General features: G+C 36.4%; 1 protein-coding gene and 1 long non-coding RNA gene across 2 annotated transcripts in view; one reads left to right on the plus strand and one right to left on the minus strand.

Annotated features, from left to right (window-relative positions):
• LOC139982205 (tRNA (cytosine(38)-C(5))-methyltransferase-like) overlaps positions 1-22,035 on the minus strand; it is a 114,543-nt gene that overhangs the window by 82,650 nt on the left and 9,858 nt on the right. The window contains exon 3 of the mRNA XM_071994807.1: positions 1,583-1,788. Coding sequence (XP_071850908.1) covers positions 1,583-1,788 — 206 coding nt within the window. The remainder of the gene's footprint in view (positions 1-1,582; positions 1,789-22,035) is intronic.
• Positions 7,101-21,797, plus strand: LOC139982232 (uncharacterized). Its single transcript, XR_011798066.1, has 3 exons — positions 7,101-11,725; positions 13,010-14,969; positions 16,450-21,797. It is a non-coding gene; the product is annotated as an uncharacterized lncRNA (long non-coding RNA).

Raw genomic sequence — 22,035 nt, forward strand, 5'->3', positions numbered from 1 at the left:
GGTTAGGTGTATAAAAGGGGCGAGGGGCATAGGGGTCTAGACTTAACTTACTGCAGCAGAGATTGGGGTAAAGTATTAGTCTAGATAGGGAATAAATATTCTGTGTTACATTGGTTTTTATAGTCAGACCAAACAAAACTCCCAAAAGTGTATTATTTCCATTGCTATTTTTCTCCCGATTACACTTATTACTGGAATGGCGGTAACGCACATATAACATATGTTAAGTAGTTTTCATTTATCACGTATTTCATTTATGTCACTACTAAATAGTTTTTCTATGACATGGTTAGGGTAAACATGAATTAAAAAAGGGAAACTGCAAAGAACTTGAGTGTAATCATTGTTCGTTGAAAGGGGTGAGTATGGTAACAATGGATTGGTACATGGGAGGTGTCGGAAATGTATTGAGCAAAACCGGTCTTCGAATGACCTATGAGGGAAAGGGCAGGGGGGGGGGGGTCATCAACAATAAAAGGTTAAGGACAATGCAGTGATTTCATGATCGATATAAGTATGAAATAATATTAAGTACGGTTATAAACATTTAAACAACGGGAATGTTTTAATGATTTTTTTTTTATGAATTTATGAGTTTAAAAAGGATGAAGCTCAATATGTCTCAGCTTTGATTTATTTATTCTTTAAAATAATGAGTGAAATAAATCTTCATTAACTGATTTGGCATGACATTGTTTTTTTCTTCAAAATACGTTGATGTATTTTTTGAGTGGATCACACTTTTATCGCTGGAATTTATGACATGCAGATTAACCTTCAATTATCTTTATTGTAATAAAGAAAAAATACAATTAAACTTTATAAATTACTTTGTTAAAATTCCTTTTATTTATTGCTTTATTTATTAACTTATTTTGAGTAACTAATTTTGAAACTGCAACAACTGAAACTGTTTTGTCGGTTGCTTGTTTGGTATAAATTTCAGTTTTGCTAGAGTATTATAATTTGATCATTATTTCTTGGGTTTTTAACAATAAATGTTTTAGTTTTTGCTATTTTACATTGCCATTATTTATCTAATTTTATATTAATCATGTTAAAACATTACTTAAATAACATGTTCATAACTGAAAACAATTTTTTGGGAAGTTTCATCTTCAAAAGTAACATTTAGTACTTATAAACTCTAAAAAATATTTTAGAATAATCATTACACTCACTAGAATAATTAATATCCACCTACTTTGTGTATATAGCTCTTGTTTGATCCTTATAAAGATTCCTGTCATTCTAAAACCTATTTCTTAGTTAAAATTTAACAATAAACTCAACAAAGAAAGTTTTAAACAACCCCTACCTACCCCTCCAACCCTCTCTTAAAATTTCCCTATTAATCCTTTATATTTTGTTTTATTTATCATAACATCCTACATAATTCTTTTCACGATGACCTTATTATTAAAATAAATCCAACTAAACTAGTTATATCCAATCCTTGACATTAAAATACAGCACACTTTACATTCTCTATTGTTAGTTTAATATTGTTAACTTTTATTAATTCAATTAATTCCCTGTTTAACTGTTATGATGATTCTAACATCTACACCGGAATACTTACATCAGCTCCTTCAAGCTTGTACATTGTGATGAGTAAGACAAGATGGCCGCCAACTCTTCATTAGTTAGACTCTTGAAGTCAGAGATCTTCAGCTCCTGGAGAGAACTCAGGACAGAGAGAGAGATACCAGACTGAAGGATAAGGTTCAAACCAGACTCATCAACTCTAGGAGAGCAGAGGCGTAGATTCACACAGGAGATAGGAATCTAGAATAAGAGAATAGAGTTACTGATAAAAGAGTAGATAGAGATAAATAGATTGGATTTGGTTAGGTTTAGAATGATTATCATCATATTAAAAATCATAAAAATAACGAATTAAAAAGATAGGAAAGTAAAACGAAAAACTAGGACATTTAGGTCGTGTTTATTTCAAAATAGGAATAAATTAATGGAACAGAAATAAGGGATTGATTTGAAGGAGATTCAAGTACAAACATATATAAATGATTTAGATTGGAGGAAAATAAATCGGTTATGTAGGATTTAAAGGATTAGTTTGATTGATTTAGGTCGTGTTTATTTAAAATAGGTATAAATAAATAGAACGGAAATAAGGGATTGATTTTAAGGGGAGTCAAGTAGAAAAAGAAATATATGGTTTAGATTAGAGAAAAATAAGTCGGTAATGTAGGATTAAAGGATTAGTTTGATAGTTTAACAATAAAATGGTTAATTAAATTCTTTATAGCTAGTAAGGTCCATAAAATATTAATGTTAAATGCAAATGAATATAGTGAAGCAATTTAATGTATTATTTAATTGCAAACAAATTTAAGACGGGAGTAAAATGTTACAAATAAAAAGTTGAGATAATTCTTTCTTTTGAATAAAAGTATTGATCAAATGTAATTAATTGTGTGTTTTAAGTTAGAACTTTCAGAAGGAAAATATAGTTTAAAATTTAAATATTAGTCACTAATGAAATATGAATCATGAAAAGGAAACCTCTACTGCAACTTATGCAAGATTTTGTTTAAATAAGTTTAAGGATTTGTTGGAAGAATTATAGTTAAGTAAATAAGTTGTTAGTTATAATTGAGATGAAATTTAGAGAAGCAGATGTAGATCCAGTTCAAGCTTTAAGCAAAAAAAGGTTGTTGAGACTTAAACTAATATTTTAATTTACAAATGATTTAAAATCCATACGATTCAGCGTAAGTTTTAATTACTTCCAGTTAATGCGATTTGTTTAAATGATGTCTGTGGTTAGTTCTCTAACCAATATAAGTTAATTAATCTTATTTAAATAACATCACATGGAATTTACCAATATTCTCGTGAATTATCAACTTCATCCCTAAGTTACAGGTTTGAGTGTGGCTAAACTTTTAGTGGATTTAATGAAATTGTAACATGTTTTTTTCATTGTGTTCATATATATTCCTAAAGTGGACAATACTTATGATCTCAACTTTCTAAAATGTATCGTTTTTTTTTCAATTAAAAAACACTGCGCTTTTTTTTAAAATATATTTCCTTAAACATAATATTATCAACTTGAAATACTACATATATTCTCGATGGTTTAATTATATTTATTTATGATTACTTTCAGTTTACTTTCAGTTTAATCGGGTTGATTGGGTTCTCATTGTATTATATTCTGTTACTATGGAATTCAGCGGGTGTGAACAGTTAGCAGAAATACGTAAATTAACAAACACGAGAGATAAATTAGTTAACTGCAAATTTAATGAGAGGACGCCGCCCTTTTTAAGAGAACATCTGTTATTGATTGGAACTTTCAATTAGTGACGCACTTTTAATTTAAAAACGTTTTACGTTTTAATCTTGATGATGTGGACAAATATCTGGTGGCATGGTAATGACGTACGATTTTAAAAATTAATAAGAAAAATGAAGAGAAAACGAGGTGTAACTGTACGACGTTCGAATTACTGCTAAAAGACATTATCGAAACTTTACTTAATGATTAATTGTTTTATCATTTTTTAGATAAAATTTCACTTCAATTAGAATATTGTTGTCCAAAGGTTCTATATTTCGTAAAACTATAGTTCATATTTAGTTACAGGTGTATATGTATATATTTCAAACTGCGGGTTATTTAAATAACTGGCTTTAACTTCAGACTATGCATAATTTAGGTCCATAGAGTAACTACTCATTGTGGATTTTCATATCTTGACTTGTGTAAAGGCCTAGACGGATGAATTAGCCTACGTAAGGACGACTTGGACGTGGTTTAGGATTTTTGAAGGAAAACAAGGTTTCTACTGTTTGCTCATGTATATTTTTCTTAGCTAGAATGAAGTAATTGTTCCCGAAATAACATTTATTTTACATCTGCCAGTCGAGAATGTTAATGACTAGTTTTAATCTTCCCTTCAGTTAGAAGTTTTAATGCAAACTCAGTGATCCGACTGTATTTTGTCAATTCCTTGTTTGGTATGATACCCTTTAACTTGGGCATTAGTGATAATCAGTCCACAACTAGGTTATTTTTTTATGATTTAGATTTCCAAGAATGTCCTCTTTCTGAAAGTACTATAGTGTTGTTGACTGAATGTCTAAGAGATATATAAGCTAATCGTAGCCTATGATAGTCTTGCCTATTGTTAATTATGGCCTAGCCAATGCAAAAATCCTAGCCTAATCAATATTAAGCTTTTAGCTATTATCAGCGGTTTCTTCTCCACAAATTATATATATATATATATATATATATATATATAACCTTCACCAGTATATAACACTATACCATTCATTGTAAGTGATAGATGTACACAGGTATTCAACAACAAGAGTCACCGATATTCATATACAGGTGTTTCTAACACCGGTCTAGACATTTTGGCGCCAATAAATAAATACTAAAATTAGTGTTGTTCAAGGGACGCAACGTTGTGTATGCACAGTGAAAACATACAGTTTAAAGCTGATGTCAATTGGGTATATTGGTAAGGAAAAATCCGAGGCTTTCTCATGATTTTTGTTTGTAACCAGATGCTGCGTGCGGCGTGTAGTTTCTTGTGAACAATTTTCTAAGTTTCATTTTGACGCCAATTAGGAAATCAATTATGAGGTTATACAGTTTTGCTATCTTTGCGAGCCTAAAACTGAAAAAGTAATTAGAACAGCGTAGAAAATAAGAAAATTTCAGTTAAATTACTTATTTCCAAAGAACAATACGAAAAATAGGAATACTAAGCATAAGAATAATAAGAGAAATAAAAGAATTTAAAACAATTCTCTATTTCAGCCTAAAGCAGCTAGTACGATGTTTATAGCTTCATCTTACTGAAATGTGCACTGTTGAACTGAACCTAGTTTATTTTAATTTGTCGTTATAAATTGATTTATGATTAAATATCTTTACAATAACGCGAAATATATAGTCTGACGCTTCTTGAAATAAAAATCAATATTAAAAGCCGTATCATCTTACTATTTGGTATGGTACTACCATAAAGAAATACTTAACTTCACAATAAAATGAAGCATTAGGCTACATGACTAAGACTATATATAGACCGTACACATTATTGTGTAGTCACAAATCTCTAAGTTAGATTACGGTGTATGCTGTAAAGTGTAATATACATGACTTGGTCAGAACTTATAACCAGCGAAGTAAATGACATTCTAACTGGGTGGGCAACTGTCCTATTACCCAGGAAATTAGTTTGCCCACCTAGTAATTAGAAACATGCATGATAATTATTGTAGTGCGCGTGCGCGCTTAAGTATGGTCATAACTGGTCAAGTGAACGATGCCTACATTACTGGACGTGAAACTTAAAGTCTAGCTGCGTAGCCAGCTGATTATGAGTTTGTCACGCCGCTCGAAAGCGCCCTCACTTTGTAGATACCTATACATGACTATACTCCCTGGTGTGTTGTCCGCCAAAAAATAACACTATGAACAACCGAAAAGTTCTTCCTAATACTGCAAGCACTCCTCGCGCACTACAATACTTGGTAGTTGCATGCAAATGTAGTTCTAGTTCCTCCTATGCATATTGTCAAGTTACCATAACATTTAGTGATAATTTATGTTAACCAACTGTGGCTAAGGTATCAGGGGGGGGGGGGTCGATCCTAAGCGGTAGATGGATTTGTGTCTCCTCTCCAACGGCTACAGTCGGGGGAAAAAGTATGATCCGCCCCCTGCATGCCCAGTAATTGTTGTAGATACATAAGACAAAAGAACCAATCACCAAAAATGTTATCATATTCATAAAATCATTGTTAACAGCAGCGACACGATTAATACACCTGCCAAAACACGTTTGTAACTAAAACTACTCCATTTCGGGGCTGGATCATTCATCTGGATCTTTGCATCATCAAGAGAGCCACTCAATCAAACGATGTTTTTTTTTTAAATAGGCCTACTCCATAGGTGCAAGTTTCGACATCTGAAGTCGTAATTTTGCCGCAAAGTAAAACGAGTTAAAGAGTTTGTATACGTCAAGTCCTCTCATAAACATCCCATTTACTTCATAATACCATTATAATCAAGAAAAGTGTATATATCATTTCATAAAATAGTTCAACGATGTTCAGATATAAGGCAGGATTTTTTGTATAAATATATGATGGCAATTTCAAGATAATGTTGAAGAAGATAATATTTACAGCTTTTGGATAAAAAGGTCGAAATTCACAGAAATAACAGGAACTTTGGGAATTAAAGCGAACTTTTGAGATAGAGTAATCAACATTTTGAGATGCATAGGTTGAAACTTCCTATGTCCCATTGGGTAACGGTAACCATAGGCGTAGGAAGCGGGGCGGGGGGGGGGGGTGTAAAAATTCATGCAATATGATGAACATTTTTCGGACACCTACTGAAAGAAAAATAAATTGCAATTCGTTTTTAAATGGTTAAACTTCCAGTATTATAATCATTATGATTGTAAGGACTTCCCAAAAACTCCTAACCAATATGGAAGGTAATAAGACGGCAAATGATTGTACGTAATCGGCATGAAATGTAATAACCGATGCATGCCTACATGATATGCACATAAAGATATTAAACGCGTTTGTTAAAAAAATGTTGGTTACATTTTTCGGGCAAGTCGTTACGGCCCCCCCCCCCCCAAATCAAATTGGACTCCTACGTCTATGACGGAAACATCTACAAAAATGGATTTGTTGGGACTGCCCACCCACCCCCCCCCCCCACACACACACAAACACCTCTTCAGCACCACCCTCTCCTTCCCCAGTAGGTAATTGTATAGTATTCTTCTCGCTTAGACAAGATCTTAGTAAAGATGGTTCCCGGACAACTCCCTCCTGGACGACTTCCCCTCGGACAATTCCAACCCGGACAATTCCCTATCCCGACAATTGCCCACAGACAATTCCCACCCGGACATTTGCCAACCTTGACATTTGCCCCTGGAGAATTCCCACTCCGGATCATTCCCAACGTAACAATTTTCCCCCGGAAAATTGCCGCCCCCCCGGAAAATCCCCCCCCCCGGACAATCACCCTTCTCGGAAATTTCAACGATCGATTGACAGCCGCTGTAGGTGGGGTTTTGGCTGTTAGTCCAGTAAAAATGGGGGTGAACCCAGAACTAACTGCAACCGGAGATTTCATTTGTTCATACTGTTGTTGTGTCCCCACTGAACATGATATCCAATTAACATAAATTCAAAATGGACGCCAACAATATCTTTGATGATCTGTAATAGCTCATTAACGATTGGTTTTATACCCTCAACCTATATCATGGGAGGATAGAAACATGACCCCAAACAATCAAACTAGCTTATTGAAAATACACATTGACGTACAGTACCTATAAACGAGATAGGACTCCATGTGACGTCATCAGAACTATAAATGGAGGTGGACTGAACGAAATCAGGCTGCTTTAAGCAGAGACGATATACTATAATATTTAGTGTTGTCAATGGTTAAATCCATATTTGAAACAATATCGCGCTACGCGCGATTATGTTGTATGCCATTACCGCTTTAATATACTATAGTATGGTAGTTCTTTATGCAGCTTCAGTGATTTACTTTGAGAACGCGAAGTACCGTAGTAGTTAAACTTCAATTCTTTGCAGTAGCGTATTGAGCATTATTAGCGGTCGGGGAGGGAGGGGCAAACTTCGCTTTTGGCGCCCCCTGTCAACATTTTATGTTAGTACAGTTTATATGGACCCAAACCACATTTGGGCGCCCCTATACCCTTGCGCCCCCTAACTACGCCACTGGTTCTTTGCTAAGCAATCCTTCAAATAACATGTAAAACAGATATCACACAAATAGTAAACAGTATAATATACTACATGATACTATTGAATAAAAATACACCATCAGTATTTTTCACGCCCAGGACTTACGGAAGTATGCTACTGTCGAATGCATCATCAGGTGAGTGTGAAGGGAGGGAGGGAGGGAGGGGGGGGCTGCTCGAAAATTTGAAGATAATTTACTACAAAAAATGGCAAAATATTGCACCAGTTTGCATCTAAGCACATTTCCTTATTAAAATATCTCTAAAAGTGGAAGGGACACCCCCTCCACTTAGACCCAGGAAAGCGATCACTACATTTCATTACATTTTGGACCCCCCCCCCCCTCCCCCTGTGGAAATTTCTGCACACGCCCCTGACAATCAATCACAAGTCGATCAAAAGTTAAAAAAGTTACATTTTGGTAGGGACTCGAATGAGGTGTATATGACTTCCTGGCAATATCTTTCCAATTAATATCACCTCGTATCACCTAATACCACCTTGTATATTTACCTTAACACCACATTAATGCTACGGGGAGAATGTTAAGTAGCTGGCTATCATACATAACAAGAGTCTAGAGCTTCGTGATTTCTTGTCTTTAGATTTGAAGCCAGCTATAACTGGTTGACCCCAGGTGACACCTGACCTTAACAAAAAACAATAAGAATCATCTACTCACTATGGGTAATCCACCACCAAAGTATGAGAATGACCTAAGATTGCGTCATCCACTTAGAGTGGTTACAACATGTGTCACAGATACACACACACACAAACACGCATGCATGCCTGCATATCTTCCTTTTGTCTCTGCAGCAAGGAATCAAAAAGGGGTTCTGAGCAATTTCAGCGAAATTACATTTGACCACGCCCCTCATGAATATTAATGAGATGCTGTAGGGCTCTAACCTACACATGTACCCCCACCTCCCACCAATGCCACCGAAACAAGTTTGAACAAAATGGGACAGACGGTAGCCGAGATATTAGCATTTAAAGAAATTGTTCGAAGCCCCGCACACTGATGAATATTAATGATATTTACACCACAAACAATAGGGACCACCTATCACTATGAGTAATCCACCACCCAAGTATGGGAATGATCACATCTTGCGTCATTGACTTAGAGTGATTACGGCCCATTTTTAACGAAATTACATTTGGCCCCGCCCCTCATGAATATTAATGAGATGCGATAAGGTATTCCCTTACGCATGTACCCCACCTGCTACCAATGTCACCAAACAAATTTAAACAAAATCGGCCATTCGGTTGCCGAGATACGGAGTCCGTCCACTTATGAATATTAACGAGATTGGCACCAACAACAATAGGGACCATTTTCTCACTATGGGTAACCTACCAACCAAGTATGAGACCGATCGGATCTTGCATCGTTCAGTTATCGCGATTACAAGTCGGCGGCACAGACACACAGACAGACACACGCACACACATGCGTGACACCATATATATTCCTTTTGTCTATGGCAAGGAATGAAAAAGAGTCAAAGAAAAGTCTACCCGGAAACAAATGCAGCTAAAGTGCGCGCGAAGTGCGCAGAAAATGTTAATGTTATTTAGCTAACATGCATGTGGAAGGAGTAATGAATTCCCACAGCATTAATACAGCTAGTGCGCGCGAATGGCGCCAAATCTGTTATTTCCACAAATTTACTAACTTGACGCCCAAAATATATAACATTGTGTCAGTGTTGCTATAGCATACACAATGCACGCGAAACAAAAAAGTGTTTTGGTACTTTGTCTCCAAAAATACAGTCGTTTTACTATTTAAGTTTTCAATTCAACGGTGTTCGTATGTTTTACTACATTGCAGAAATATTACATTGGTAGCGTGACAAGACGAAAGTGGTAATTCAGATATCTATATTACTAGACCAAAGTAAACCAATTTATGTGGAAAAGCGAAAGTCACTCTCTACTGGGCAAACATGGTTTACACACAGAAAACGGAAATAAATAAATATATCACTAATGCGCGAAAATCTCAAAAAGATAATCGTTAATTGTATATTTAACTTCGCGATTATCTTTTTCTCAGGTGAGTTGGGCCTGTTGGTGTTGCTAATATAAAATAATATAGTACACACGCATAATTTTTATTGGTAATTAGCATTATAAAATCGTCTCAATTGTGTTCTCCCGATTGACAATTATTCTGTGGGCCAATTGTCCTGGGGAAGTTGTCCGGGGGGAAATTGTCCGGGAGGGTAATTGTCCGGGGTAATTGTCCAGGGGAGTCGACCGGGATGGCATTGTCCGGGGGGGGGGGGGAGTTGTCTGGGTGGGAATTGTCCGGGGGTAATTGTCCAGGGTGGAGTTGTCTGGGGGAGGGGGGGTTGTCCGGGGGGGGGAATTATCCAGGGGGAGTTGTCCGGTCAAGTAAATATTAAATCATATTTGGCTAAAACACTTTCAATTACATAAGGAACAACCCTTTCAAATAGAGGACGCTATTCCGACATCACTTTCATAGCCTTATATGCCGTATAATAATAATAATAATAATAATAATAATAATAATAAATGAACTTATAAAGCGCTAAAATCTACGAAGTATTCAATAGCGCTGTACAATCCTAATAGAAAGCCAACTTAAAAAAATGAGTCTTCAAGCAAGACTTGAACTGACTGAGAGTGGGAGAACTCCGCACAGATATGGGCAGACCATTCCAGAGCTTGGGCCCGGCTGATGTAAAGGCACGGTCGCCATATGTTTTCAGTTTAGTTCTGGGAACAGTGAGAGTGAGTGTATTGCTAGAACGCAAGGTATAACGAGTATTGACCTGGAAGGACAGATCGTCCGACAAATAGGCGGGTGCCATTCCATGAATGCACTTATACACCAGGAGCAGTACTTTGAACTTAATTCTGAATTCAACAGGCAACCAGTGCAAAGAATGGAGGATACTCAACGATGGTTTGTTGAAGTCATAGCAGTCTACAACAAGCCTGGCTGCGCTGTTCTGCAGACGTTGCAGTCTCTGAATCAGATACCCTGGAATACCATGGAGCAAACTATTGCAATAATCCAAATGGCTGTGAATGTATATATCCGGTTCTGATGACTTTGATACTCTACAGTACGAGGACTGGGATATTACCATAGAAGCAGTGGCGGATCGTCCATACAGTCAGGGGGGGGGGGGGGGTCGGATGCCCCCCTTGACTGACTCAAATGGACTGCTGGCGCCCTTTTCAGCTTTTTACCACTTTTTACCTATTCGCGTTTACTGACTTTATTTATTGCGCTCTCATCTAGCTACCTATTGACATTTGTCACATTTTGTTGGTGTAATTTTCTGACAAAATGTTCTAACGGCGGTCTTTAATATATCGGCACTTCCGTTGTACGAAACTATTTCCAAGAACTGTACGGGGTTATCGATCTATTTTTAGACGACACGCCACGCGCAGTGGCTGAAATAGTAATAAACACCAAATGCAGTGTACGTTATACGCTGCTCCTGTGTTGATTAGTGCAGTAGGTTATTTGTTAGCCACCTATTTATTCTTCGTTTATCTGCAAATTAGCTAGGCCCGAAAGGGTTATTTCCGGCGATCTAGGGAGTATCTTTACTCAAAAAATGTCTGTACGCTCTGCGCCAACCTGTACCTGAGGCTGTATCGGTAAGTCTGAAATGCATTCCTTTAAACGGATCGACTTCAATTAACATTTATCAAATGACCAATAAATCAGAGGGGAATTTTTATAGTGGCCAGAACCGTATATCAATATACGGCATATACTGCTCTGCTGGTGGCGAATGAAACGACTTGGGCAAGTCTCGATTACGCAATCAAAACAAACAAGCTAAACATTTGAATCCGCTTATAAAGAACTGTTGCACTCCCTTGGTTGTTCGGCGTGAGTTCCCAGCAGGTACAGTAATGGCTTACTTACTTAGAAGATACTGCAACATTCTCCAGATGGTGAACAAGATACTGAGAGAAACAGAGTATATCTCAACTGTCAACGAAAACATTCCACGTATCGCGTAGGCCTACGTTCCCTTTCATAGGCTTCCTGTTTGTTATCGTTAGGCTATGTACATACAATGGTAGGGGGTTGAACTTGAATTTAGGCTAGTATTGGGCCTATATAGCTAGTCATATGTGTAGCTTCGGCCTAGTCCGAGGACTGTAGTAGCAATACTCAATAATCCAACGCCAGAATAAAGAAGAAAACATGACATAGGTTCAGCTAAGCCTGTTTTACTACATCATACATGCATCTGGTGATGGCACTAATCATCCTTTGCGAGATGGACACCAGTCTATTGCAGAGTACCGATGTAGATGTAGATGTACTGTACTGTAGTCATTATTGTGAAGTTCGGAACACTGCGTAGTTTGGACACCCCTAAGAAATACAAGATTTCACCATGACAAAATACACCAAGAGCCAATTTCACGAAAAAATACGAAGTTACAGTTATTTCCTCTCCAAAATGCCCCGTGTGCATTTAATTACTTACATATTTGTCAATAAAAGGAAGTTATAGTTTTGGGGTGTTTTAAGGTTTAGGTGTCCGAACTTCGCAGTGTCCATGCTACAGTACTAGGCCTAGCATTATGAGTTGAAAAAGACATACCTTGATCAAATTTACTAATTGAAATCCTACTCCTCTAGTACTCTGTAATTATTTCCTGTTCTGGAATATTCTGAAATTCAAGGTTTCCCAGAGAAGGAGATTCAACATCATACATACATGTTATTGTAGTTGTGTCACCCAACACACTGCAGCATATTACACCACCCTTTCTAGTTCAAGACATCCTGTTATTGTAACAAATTCCGAATTTCCAGGGAAAAACTCATTAACCTGATAATGGTCCTGCGGCTTTTATGTCACAATTCATATATGTACATTTTATGTAATTCACTTACAATAAGTGACAGGGTTTTTGAGATGGTCACTATTAGCATTACAGATGATCACTCACAATGATCCATAGAAGTTCCATAGAACTATCAAAAGGTTTCAGAAACCAAACACTATAATCCAATTACTAAATTTAAAATATCTCCAATTATTGGAATCTATTGGTATTGCTGCCATGGTATCTTTGCTATGTGTGAGCTTTTTTTCTAGAGTCATTTGCCAGTGCATATAATTATCTGAATAAGTAATTTGATTATATTATTGTTTCACTTTTGTTCTAGAAGTCACTGAGGCTAGAATGGCTCCATGATGTAGTTATAACTATAATATATTCAACCAAAGAAGGACAACCTCTAGTGAAGATGAAGACAGAGACTGTACTGGATAGAGGAGATCAGGACCTATGAGCCTATCAAGCTTCTTTCAGTATCCTACACTTCTTGACGCCCAGAATGACACAGTAATGGTAAGGAATTACTACAGTGTGCTTGTTTGTTGTAACTGATTTCCCCAAACTGCCTTATAGTGGGTATTTAATTGATTTGTTGCAAAATTATGAAAGTGAACCTAAAGTACCATTCCATATATTTTTCTTAAATACTATGATTTCATCCCCACCACCCCCCTACCCTCAACCCCATTCAAACTATTACTGGATCCTCCATGCAAATAAGGAAAAACAAAGGCCTCTACACATGAAGTAACTTTTGTCACATAGCCATACGATAAGCAATGGCAGGTAATAACTTTCCTGCTATAATTGTTCTCTTTCTTTCAATTGAAATATCATTCATAACGTTATGGTTTATCCCCTTACATTATGATGAAGTCAGTATTGTATAATTCTCTATTTGGTGCTAATACATAGCCAATTAGTTGAAGCCAGATAGTAAGTGAGGGTAATATGCAAGTTACACTATGTCCAGAAGATTACTATTACTGTACTACAGCAATCAATTGAAGATCTAAGTATTATTATTGCTTTCTTGTGTGCTTTAGGTGTGCTTGCTTTGTTATACCGGAGCCCTCTGAAGGGGGCAGGGGGGGGGGGAGGAGGGAGTGAGGGGGCAAGCATGGTTGAGGTGTTTAATTCCCTTGTCACGCCTTATCAATATCATATCATGATGACATGTCTTCCTTGCATATACTCGCATATCCTTCCTAAATACTGTTTAAAATAAACATATATCAACATTTAGAGGGCGTGTAACACATATGGAAGAACTGGTATCCATAAAGGGGGGGGGGGGTGAGCACTTCCCCCTCCCCCTATGGAAATTAAAATAGGAAGAAAACAATCTCAAATGCTACAGCGTCAGGACTTTTTCCCCTGGGCTCCCACAAGGGCTTTTTACTACAGTGAAATTTTATTTCTTTTAGAGATATATTTATGTGCTGCAAAATCACTATCTGAGAACATTTAAATCTCTTAAAAGTGAAAATATCTTAGCTGAAGTCCCCAGGACTCCCACCAGGGCTTAGAAAACACAATGTAATGTCTCCGTCCGACATGTATTTACATGCTTTAAACTTAATAGAAGAGGACAAGAAGTATCAAATAAGTTACAGCTTCCAGAGCCCCCTGGACCCTGCTAGGGCTTAGCTATTAAAAACAGAAAAATAATATAAAAATCACCCATCCACCAAAGCTCACCTACTAAAATAGATAAAATTATCTCCTGATGACCTTCAAAGTGGAAATTTGAAAGATATCCTGTCCTCAACAGGGAAATAGAGATGCAAAATGTCTCAGTCAAGCCCAAACCATGGTTGGGCTTGAGTGAAATTGAGCTCTCCTTTGGGAGCTCATTTATGTTGCTGCATCACTCTTTCATATGCCAATTCCCCCAGACACCCGACAATCAGATGCAAGTTTGATTGTTTACTGGAAAATTATGTTGACACTTACCTGGTTATTGGAAACTGAAGTGTACTTTCATTCCTCTGGATTTTGTGTGTGTGAATGCCCATGTATACAGAGTAGTTAGCTATAGACATGCACATATCTATTTCTGACCGACATTCTAAATATCTACTATCATAAAACTTTTAACATTCTCATTCACATCATTTACTTTTCTATCATTAAGTTGACTTGAATTATCCTGAAGTCAGTTTTTAGGGGATCACCTACTCCACCTGTGGTTACCAGTGTTTGATGGAAGTGTTCATGGTGTGCTGACAAGAAAATGAATGGTTCATCATCTGATATTTCTCCATGTGTTGGTAATCATATTAATGGTTAGTGTAGAACAGTAGAGATGACTGTTTTAAGCATTTGCTTAAATATTGGAAATATGATTTGAAACGTAATTGGAAAGTAAAATACAAATCAACTCCACCTTTGATATTCATCTCAAGCATGTCTATCATATCAGCTAAAGATTGTGGTTGGGTTTGCTTCTCCTTTCAATCTTTGATATTTCATGATAAACTGTCGCACACCAGTTCTACTATTCACAATCACATCATGTGAGGCTAAAGAAGTTCATTATTCAAGTAAGGTGAACACAAAACCAGTGACATTAAGACCAGGCACAGTTCCCTGCACAATTGTGTCACCAGACCCACACTTTTTTTAAATACTTTTCTATCCTAAGTTGAAGTATTCTATTTTTTATCACATATTTCACTGGTCACTCAGCTGAAAATGGTTGCAACACCCCTCCCCGCCCACCCCAATCATTACAAACAAGATATAATATACGAACAATTAAAGTTAGAATACTTTTGAATGTTGTGTCTTAGACTGAGGGATTCTGTGAGACCTCCTTTGTTCAGTGTTTCTCTAAATTTAGCATCATCTCTACAAATTGAACCATAAGTGTAAGTTTTAAAGAGGAGGAAATTGTCATGTAATTTCTATATTATAGCAAAGTACATGTCTAATATTTCAAATCTGACCAATTTAATGTTCATCTGGCATCCGTTGATTCATTATGAGACAGTTTCATTCCCATGTGAGCATCTAATACAAATGAAGGCTTTCTATTGTCACCATCTTTATGTTGAGTGGATATTATGTAGCCTAACTTATGACAAGGTCCACCCATCCCATCATATTAAATAGTTGTCATGTATAATGATAGGTATTGAGTATTGCACTATGGAGGAAGGTGTGAGGGGCAGGGGAGGTGGGGTCAGCCCTATGTCAATTGGCAAAGGTGAAAATGAAGTTACGAGGACAGTTGTGAAAGCAAGTACAATTACATTTATGTATTAGACCAGCCCCTGCTTCACACTGGTATAACGATTGTTTGACAAACGCAATATAAATTTAATTCAATTATAATTTTTGTAGAAAATCGGTGTTAAAACAAAGATGAACAGCTTCATCGGCATGCTAAACCAATCATGTTAAATGTACCAAACCAGAAAGTGTGCTGATCAATTTAGTATGATCCAAAAGATTGCAAACATGTTACCAAGTTTAGCCTATTGTTTTGTTTATGGATGAATTTAAAAAATAATATTCAACTTGAAAATCAAAAGCACCTTGCAGTAAAATTAATGAATCTGCAATTGTTGAGTTGTTTCAGGGACACCAAGTCATTTTAACATTAGCTTCTACATCCGTGAGCAATAGAATAACGGTCGAGTAAAATGCAAACTCAATAACAAGGGTTTTTATTGTTTTCATTCCGGCATCTAGTTCTGATATTCTCAATATAGAATTAGTGACAACTGACTCTTAATGCATTTGTCTTTATCTCCTCATTAGGTAAATGTGGATTAATCAGACGATCATTGGGGGTCACATGATGCGTATCTTGCACAGAATGTTTTACAATATGCCGCTGATGGTAATGGTAAGTGTATAATTAGTGTATAGTAGGGCAGGTAAGCTGGGTTGTAGTTTTAATTAAATTTGAGTCTAGGTAGAAAGTAATTTTGTTACTGCCTATTCCCGGTGGAACATTAATTGTTTTGAAACTTGCTAAAGGAAAATAAAGGCCTCAATTTAACATACATACAACATATATATAATATAAGCTCTGTATATCATTTATTGTATTGCTTACCATTGTGTCAATGTACACAAAGAGGTGTACATGTTTAATTAACTGGGTCCATATTTTGTTTTGTGTATGTATCATCAATTATTCAGATGACCCTCTGTATTGCCAGCCTTACTTCTACAAAAAATAATTGCGATTATTTTCTTTGATATAAACCCTAGATTTGCAAGGCTAAAGTCATTTATTTATAATTTAAGATTTATTTATTTTTTATTTTACAACATTTCTATAGCGCCTTATCCAATCAGAAATTGCTCTAAGGCGCTTTACAGTAAAATACATACACACATTATATACACATATATAAATCGATAATGTAAGGTATAAAAAGGGTAGAAAATTTGTTATATACAATCTGACAATAAATTGTATAAAAACTGCAAATGGAAAATCGAAAATTACACAAACAAAATGTTAAAATTTTAAATATATATAAATGTGAAAAATTTTAAATTTTAAAAGTGCTATAAATGCAAAATGGAATTGCGTTGTAATAATGTGACAATTGTTACGTTGGAATGCGAGAGGTCTCGATAACTAATTTTTAACGAGACACAAGCCTGGGTTCGTTTCCGTAAGGAACACAGACAAATTGACAAGTCTAGAGATTTTAAATGAGAACGTAAACTATATTGAACAATGGGTTTCGAACCAACAACAATAAGTGGTAATTACAAATATATAGAAAATTACTCACAAACTTAACAAGATAGGATACACTTTAAAACACGCTGGTCTCTTCCAACGGCGATATCCCTCAGCGGCCACGACCTTGATGACGACGATTCTCGGTCCGTTGTCCCGCGAAATTTACTGGCCCTCGACGATCTTTCTCGCGATCCCAGAAACAGCAGTCACCTTCTTTCCGGCGATGCTTCAAAATAGAAGACGGACTTCCAGCCACAATAGAGTGAAGCACAAGTCGAACTTCTCGCCGACTAAATATTACCAGAGTCAGTCCAAAATCAGCTTTATAGCCACCAACTCCTGGCGTAACGAACTTCCTCAACGGAGACAGAAATTCTTCACCTTCTCCGCAATAACGACTGAAAACTGTAGTATCACAGTAAAGTCCTCTTCAAACTTCTGAATGGAAGTGTAGAATCAATCTTGGTATCGATATCTCAATCCTTCAGAAAATACTGGTAGTTGAGCACTGACGATATATAGTAGAATGATATAATATGTGTCGTCGCTTGTATTCGTTCAGAAACTGAGAAACTCTCCGATCTGGGCGGGTTTATATACGATTCGCCATGTCAAGAATCATCTAGATCTCTCTCGATACACCTGAGTAACAACGCGACCCGGTTTCTCTATTCTTGGAAGTCCTTTGCATCGCTCGCGAATATTCCAGAGAATCCACGAAGATGTGTACAGCTTACACGCGATCTCACGTAAACCGACGTTAACCCGAGACCAGCGCGTCATCATAAGGAATATACCAGAACAATCGTGTATTATAACATTGTGACACGGTAACCCGACCTACTTTCTCAAATCAATACTGATTTATCACGTAGGCAATTTTAAAGACTTTCTATATAATAACATTAGGTTCCTCACTAGCAGTAACTAGCGTTAGGCTACAATGGGCCCTCGTAACACAACATAAATAGTATAGAAAGCACGGTTAATGGAATGCAGATCTAAATAGAAAGGTTTTGACTAGTTTTTTAAATTCATCTATATTTTTGGCACACTTAGCTTCCTCCGTTAAACTGTTCCATAATGTCGCAGATGAGTAATCGAAACGCCTGTTACCGTATGTAGAAGTTTTATTGACAGGTTTGGTAAGTAAGGACTTGGATTCTGAGGGTGACATACTCCATCATTCTGTTTCAATTATAGCTCACAAATTTGGTAGAAAAAGTCCAGCAATTGTCAAAAGGTTTGTTGGGAGGGGTGGGGAGGGGGTCCTTCAAAACTCTTGGGAGGTAGCATGGAGTTGATCAGTTAGCACGACTAGTGTTGTAAATAACTAATTATGTTGATTAGGTAAAGTTGCTTTGAATAATGATATTAGTCCTGTGGTTTATCTATGTCAGTCCAACAAACCCAAATATCAATTAAACAGAAGGAAAACATCGTTGTATGTTATAAAAATGATCACAGACCTGATGAATTTTCATCTTGATAAATCTAGTGAATGGAAAGTTGAGATATTTTGTACTTTCTCTGTGACATTCAGGTGATACAGTTTTCAACATTTCTTTGGTAAGTTTCCTCCAAGAAAGTGAAAGAAAAAGTCAAGCAAGAACACATCACTGCTGACATAACTTCCTTTGTGGATGAGAGTCTGGTGAGTCTTTACATCATAATTTCTCACCAGTCATTTTGTGACATGGTAATGGGTTGTGTTGGATACCTTTGATCAATCTACAAGCCATATGTAGTTGAAGATTGCTTGCTTAATTAGTGCTAGAAATAAAATCAAATACCCATTTAAGGTTCCACTTGTTTAATTGTATAAAGCTAACAACATTTACTTAAAACAATGACTATATTGTAGTATGCAGTGGTGGAGGGGAGATTTCTACAAAGTGGAGACAGGTAGCGATGGATACCTAAATTAACAGTTCATAAGAAAACTTCTGTAGAAAATAAAGATTGCGCACATGCCATGCAAGCTAAGTTTGTAGTATGTACATTGGTCTGATGTGATAGCAATTGAGACACTATTAAGTATCGAGTGAAAAGTCTTTATGCTATAAGTGTTTTGTCACCTGTAATATTGGTGATGTTTTGACTCATTAATATAATAAACCGAGATAAGAGAGAATGAATTAGGGATTCTCCCTGCATCTGCTACCAGTAATTGTTATCTTTAGATCTTACATCCCTATATTACTAGTATTGTCAGTAGTAATAGATTTCCAATAATCTTTGAACGTGCCATATACCATAAGTTGCCATTTCTAATGCTATTTTAGGTGGCCTTGAGTAACATTTTACTATTTAACTCTTTCATTGCTTGTAGGAAATTGTGTTAAATTGCACATACATCATGTTGTTGGCAAGATTTAAAGTTGTATTACACAAAAAGTAGTTGCAATTATGATTGACCCCTCCCTAGAATGTACAGTAGGCTAAATTTTATGCCCCCCTTCCACCAAAAAGAAAGGTAAACAATTAAAATTGAGAGAAAGGGAGAGGATCCCTCACTTATGGAAAGATTACTTTTACAAGCAACAACATGCAGTACAACATACACAGTTGACAAATCTTCAACATTGTTTCAAGTGTGAAGAAACATAACACCTGTGTTGCCTCTAAGCACCCTTCATTTTTCATTTCTTGCCAAAGGCCGAAGTAATATATGCGATGGTGATGGCGTGTGTGTGTGTTTGTGACACTTTGGCTCGTAAACACGATAACTCAAGTATAGTTATAGTTGGATGAACTTCCAACTTAGTGAGTAGATGATCCTTATTGTTTTCCATGGAGTTCAAAGGTCATTTGAGGTCAACAGAGGTCAAAGTGTCTTTTAAGAACAATATCTCAACGAGTAAAACTTGTTTAACTTTAAATTAAGTATGTGGGTAACCCTTAGTGAGTAGATGTTCTCTACTTTTTCCTGAAGGTCAAGGGTCATTTGAGAGATCGCCAGAGGTCAAAGTCTGAAAACCTTGTAAGCACGTTATCTCAAGAAGTAAGAGTTGCTTCAACTTAAACTTTGTATATTGGTGGCCCTAGGTAAGCAGATGATCCCTATTGTTTCACATGGAGGTCAAAAGTCTTTGAATGTCAATTGTTGGTTACATGCAGAACCATTACGCATTACTCAGTTCTGCAAGACTTGCCATTTCTGCTCAGCTATGCAGCTCATTAGAAAATCTTGTATGTAAAGTTTCTTCTAATATTGGCAAGGAATCACTAAGTCACGTGACTTTCTGGTTACAAATATCTTAAAGAGATTTGACAGCCCTCCCCTTTACCCTCCTCTAGACAACATACTATTTAACCCCTTCCACTACAAAAAAAGCAACTGAGGTAAGGCACATTTCATGATATTAAACAATAAGGTGTCACTTAGATCATAAGCCTCTAACGCCTGAAATTGGGACAAAACCTTGCACGAAGGGTGTCTACACTGATGTACCCTTGCAATTACACTAAGCTCTTGTGGGTTACTCTCAAGGTTTTCTGACATGCTGTTACATATCAACCTCAACTTATGATCAGCATGTTGACTTTCCATGCAGGTACATACAAAGTTACAGTTTTGCTATTTCTTTTTACACAAAGAAAAAGAAGATTACGACCTGTCATATTTTAACAAATGTTTTTGATATCACAGCTCATATGGTTACTAGGTAACAACAATAAAACATACTGATATTTATGAATCTTTTGTACTCTTTTTTACTTCTAACATTAAACCATGAATACATAATTCACCTGGTGTAGGTATAAGAGACTGGGAGCCAGTATATGAAAGTGACCTCATGGTAAATATAAAGTAATAATAGTTGTCAAAAAGTCTGAACATAAGTAAATCATGATAAATATTACCCTTACTAGCCAGACTGCCCCAATGCAATTTGGTTACCTGTTGACATCTATGGACCATTATACAGTAGATATATTACTGCTAAAATAATTTACACATGTTTCTTGATATTTTTGCCTCGCATGTGACCAATATTGTCAACACTACACAACTCAGTGATCTTGGAAAGTGAAAGTAAAAGCCAGTTAGACAAGCATCAATGATGTCATGACTTTCATTACCAAACAAACTGCATGGTTATGTTGCTAAATGTGGTTATGTTGCTAAATGATGTGTACACCTAAAGCACTTTGTAACTTTAAACTTCAAATGCTACAGTGATGAATAGTGAATTCCATATTTCTGGCACTAAAGTTAAATACTCTTGTTGAGATCAATCTGTTACATACAACTGTGCTATATAGTGAGTTCATATGTGAGAAACATTGTGTAGGTTAGCCAGCAAGTTACAGTCATTCGATACCCATGTCTGTTAATTTGCTACCATTTTAAATATATAAATAAAGAGATGTTACTGTAAGTCTACCAAGGGACCCTAATTGCCAGGCGCGTATCCAGGGGGGGGGGTGTTGGGGTAAGAAAAAGAGGAAAGAAAAAAAAAAGAGAAGAAAAAAGGGAAAAAAGAGGGGGGAAAAGAGGAGGAAGGAGAGGAAGGAAGGGAAAAGAAAAAGAAGAAGGAGAGAACAAAGAGAAAAGGAGGGAGTAGAAGAAAATCGCCTAGACATCGGGAAGAGAAAGAGGAACAGTCATAACTACAGCTCTGATCCCTATTATA

The sequence above is a fragment of the Apostichopus japonicus genome, chromosome 16 (assembly GCF_037975245.1).
Source record: "Apostichopus japonicus isolate 1M-3 chromosome 16, ASM3797524v1, whole genome shotgun sequence".
NCBI lineage: Eukaryota > Metazoa > Echinodermata > Holothuroidea > Aspidochirotida > Stichopodidae > Apostichopus > Apostichopus japonicus.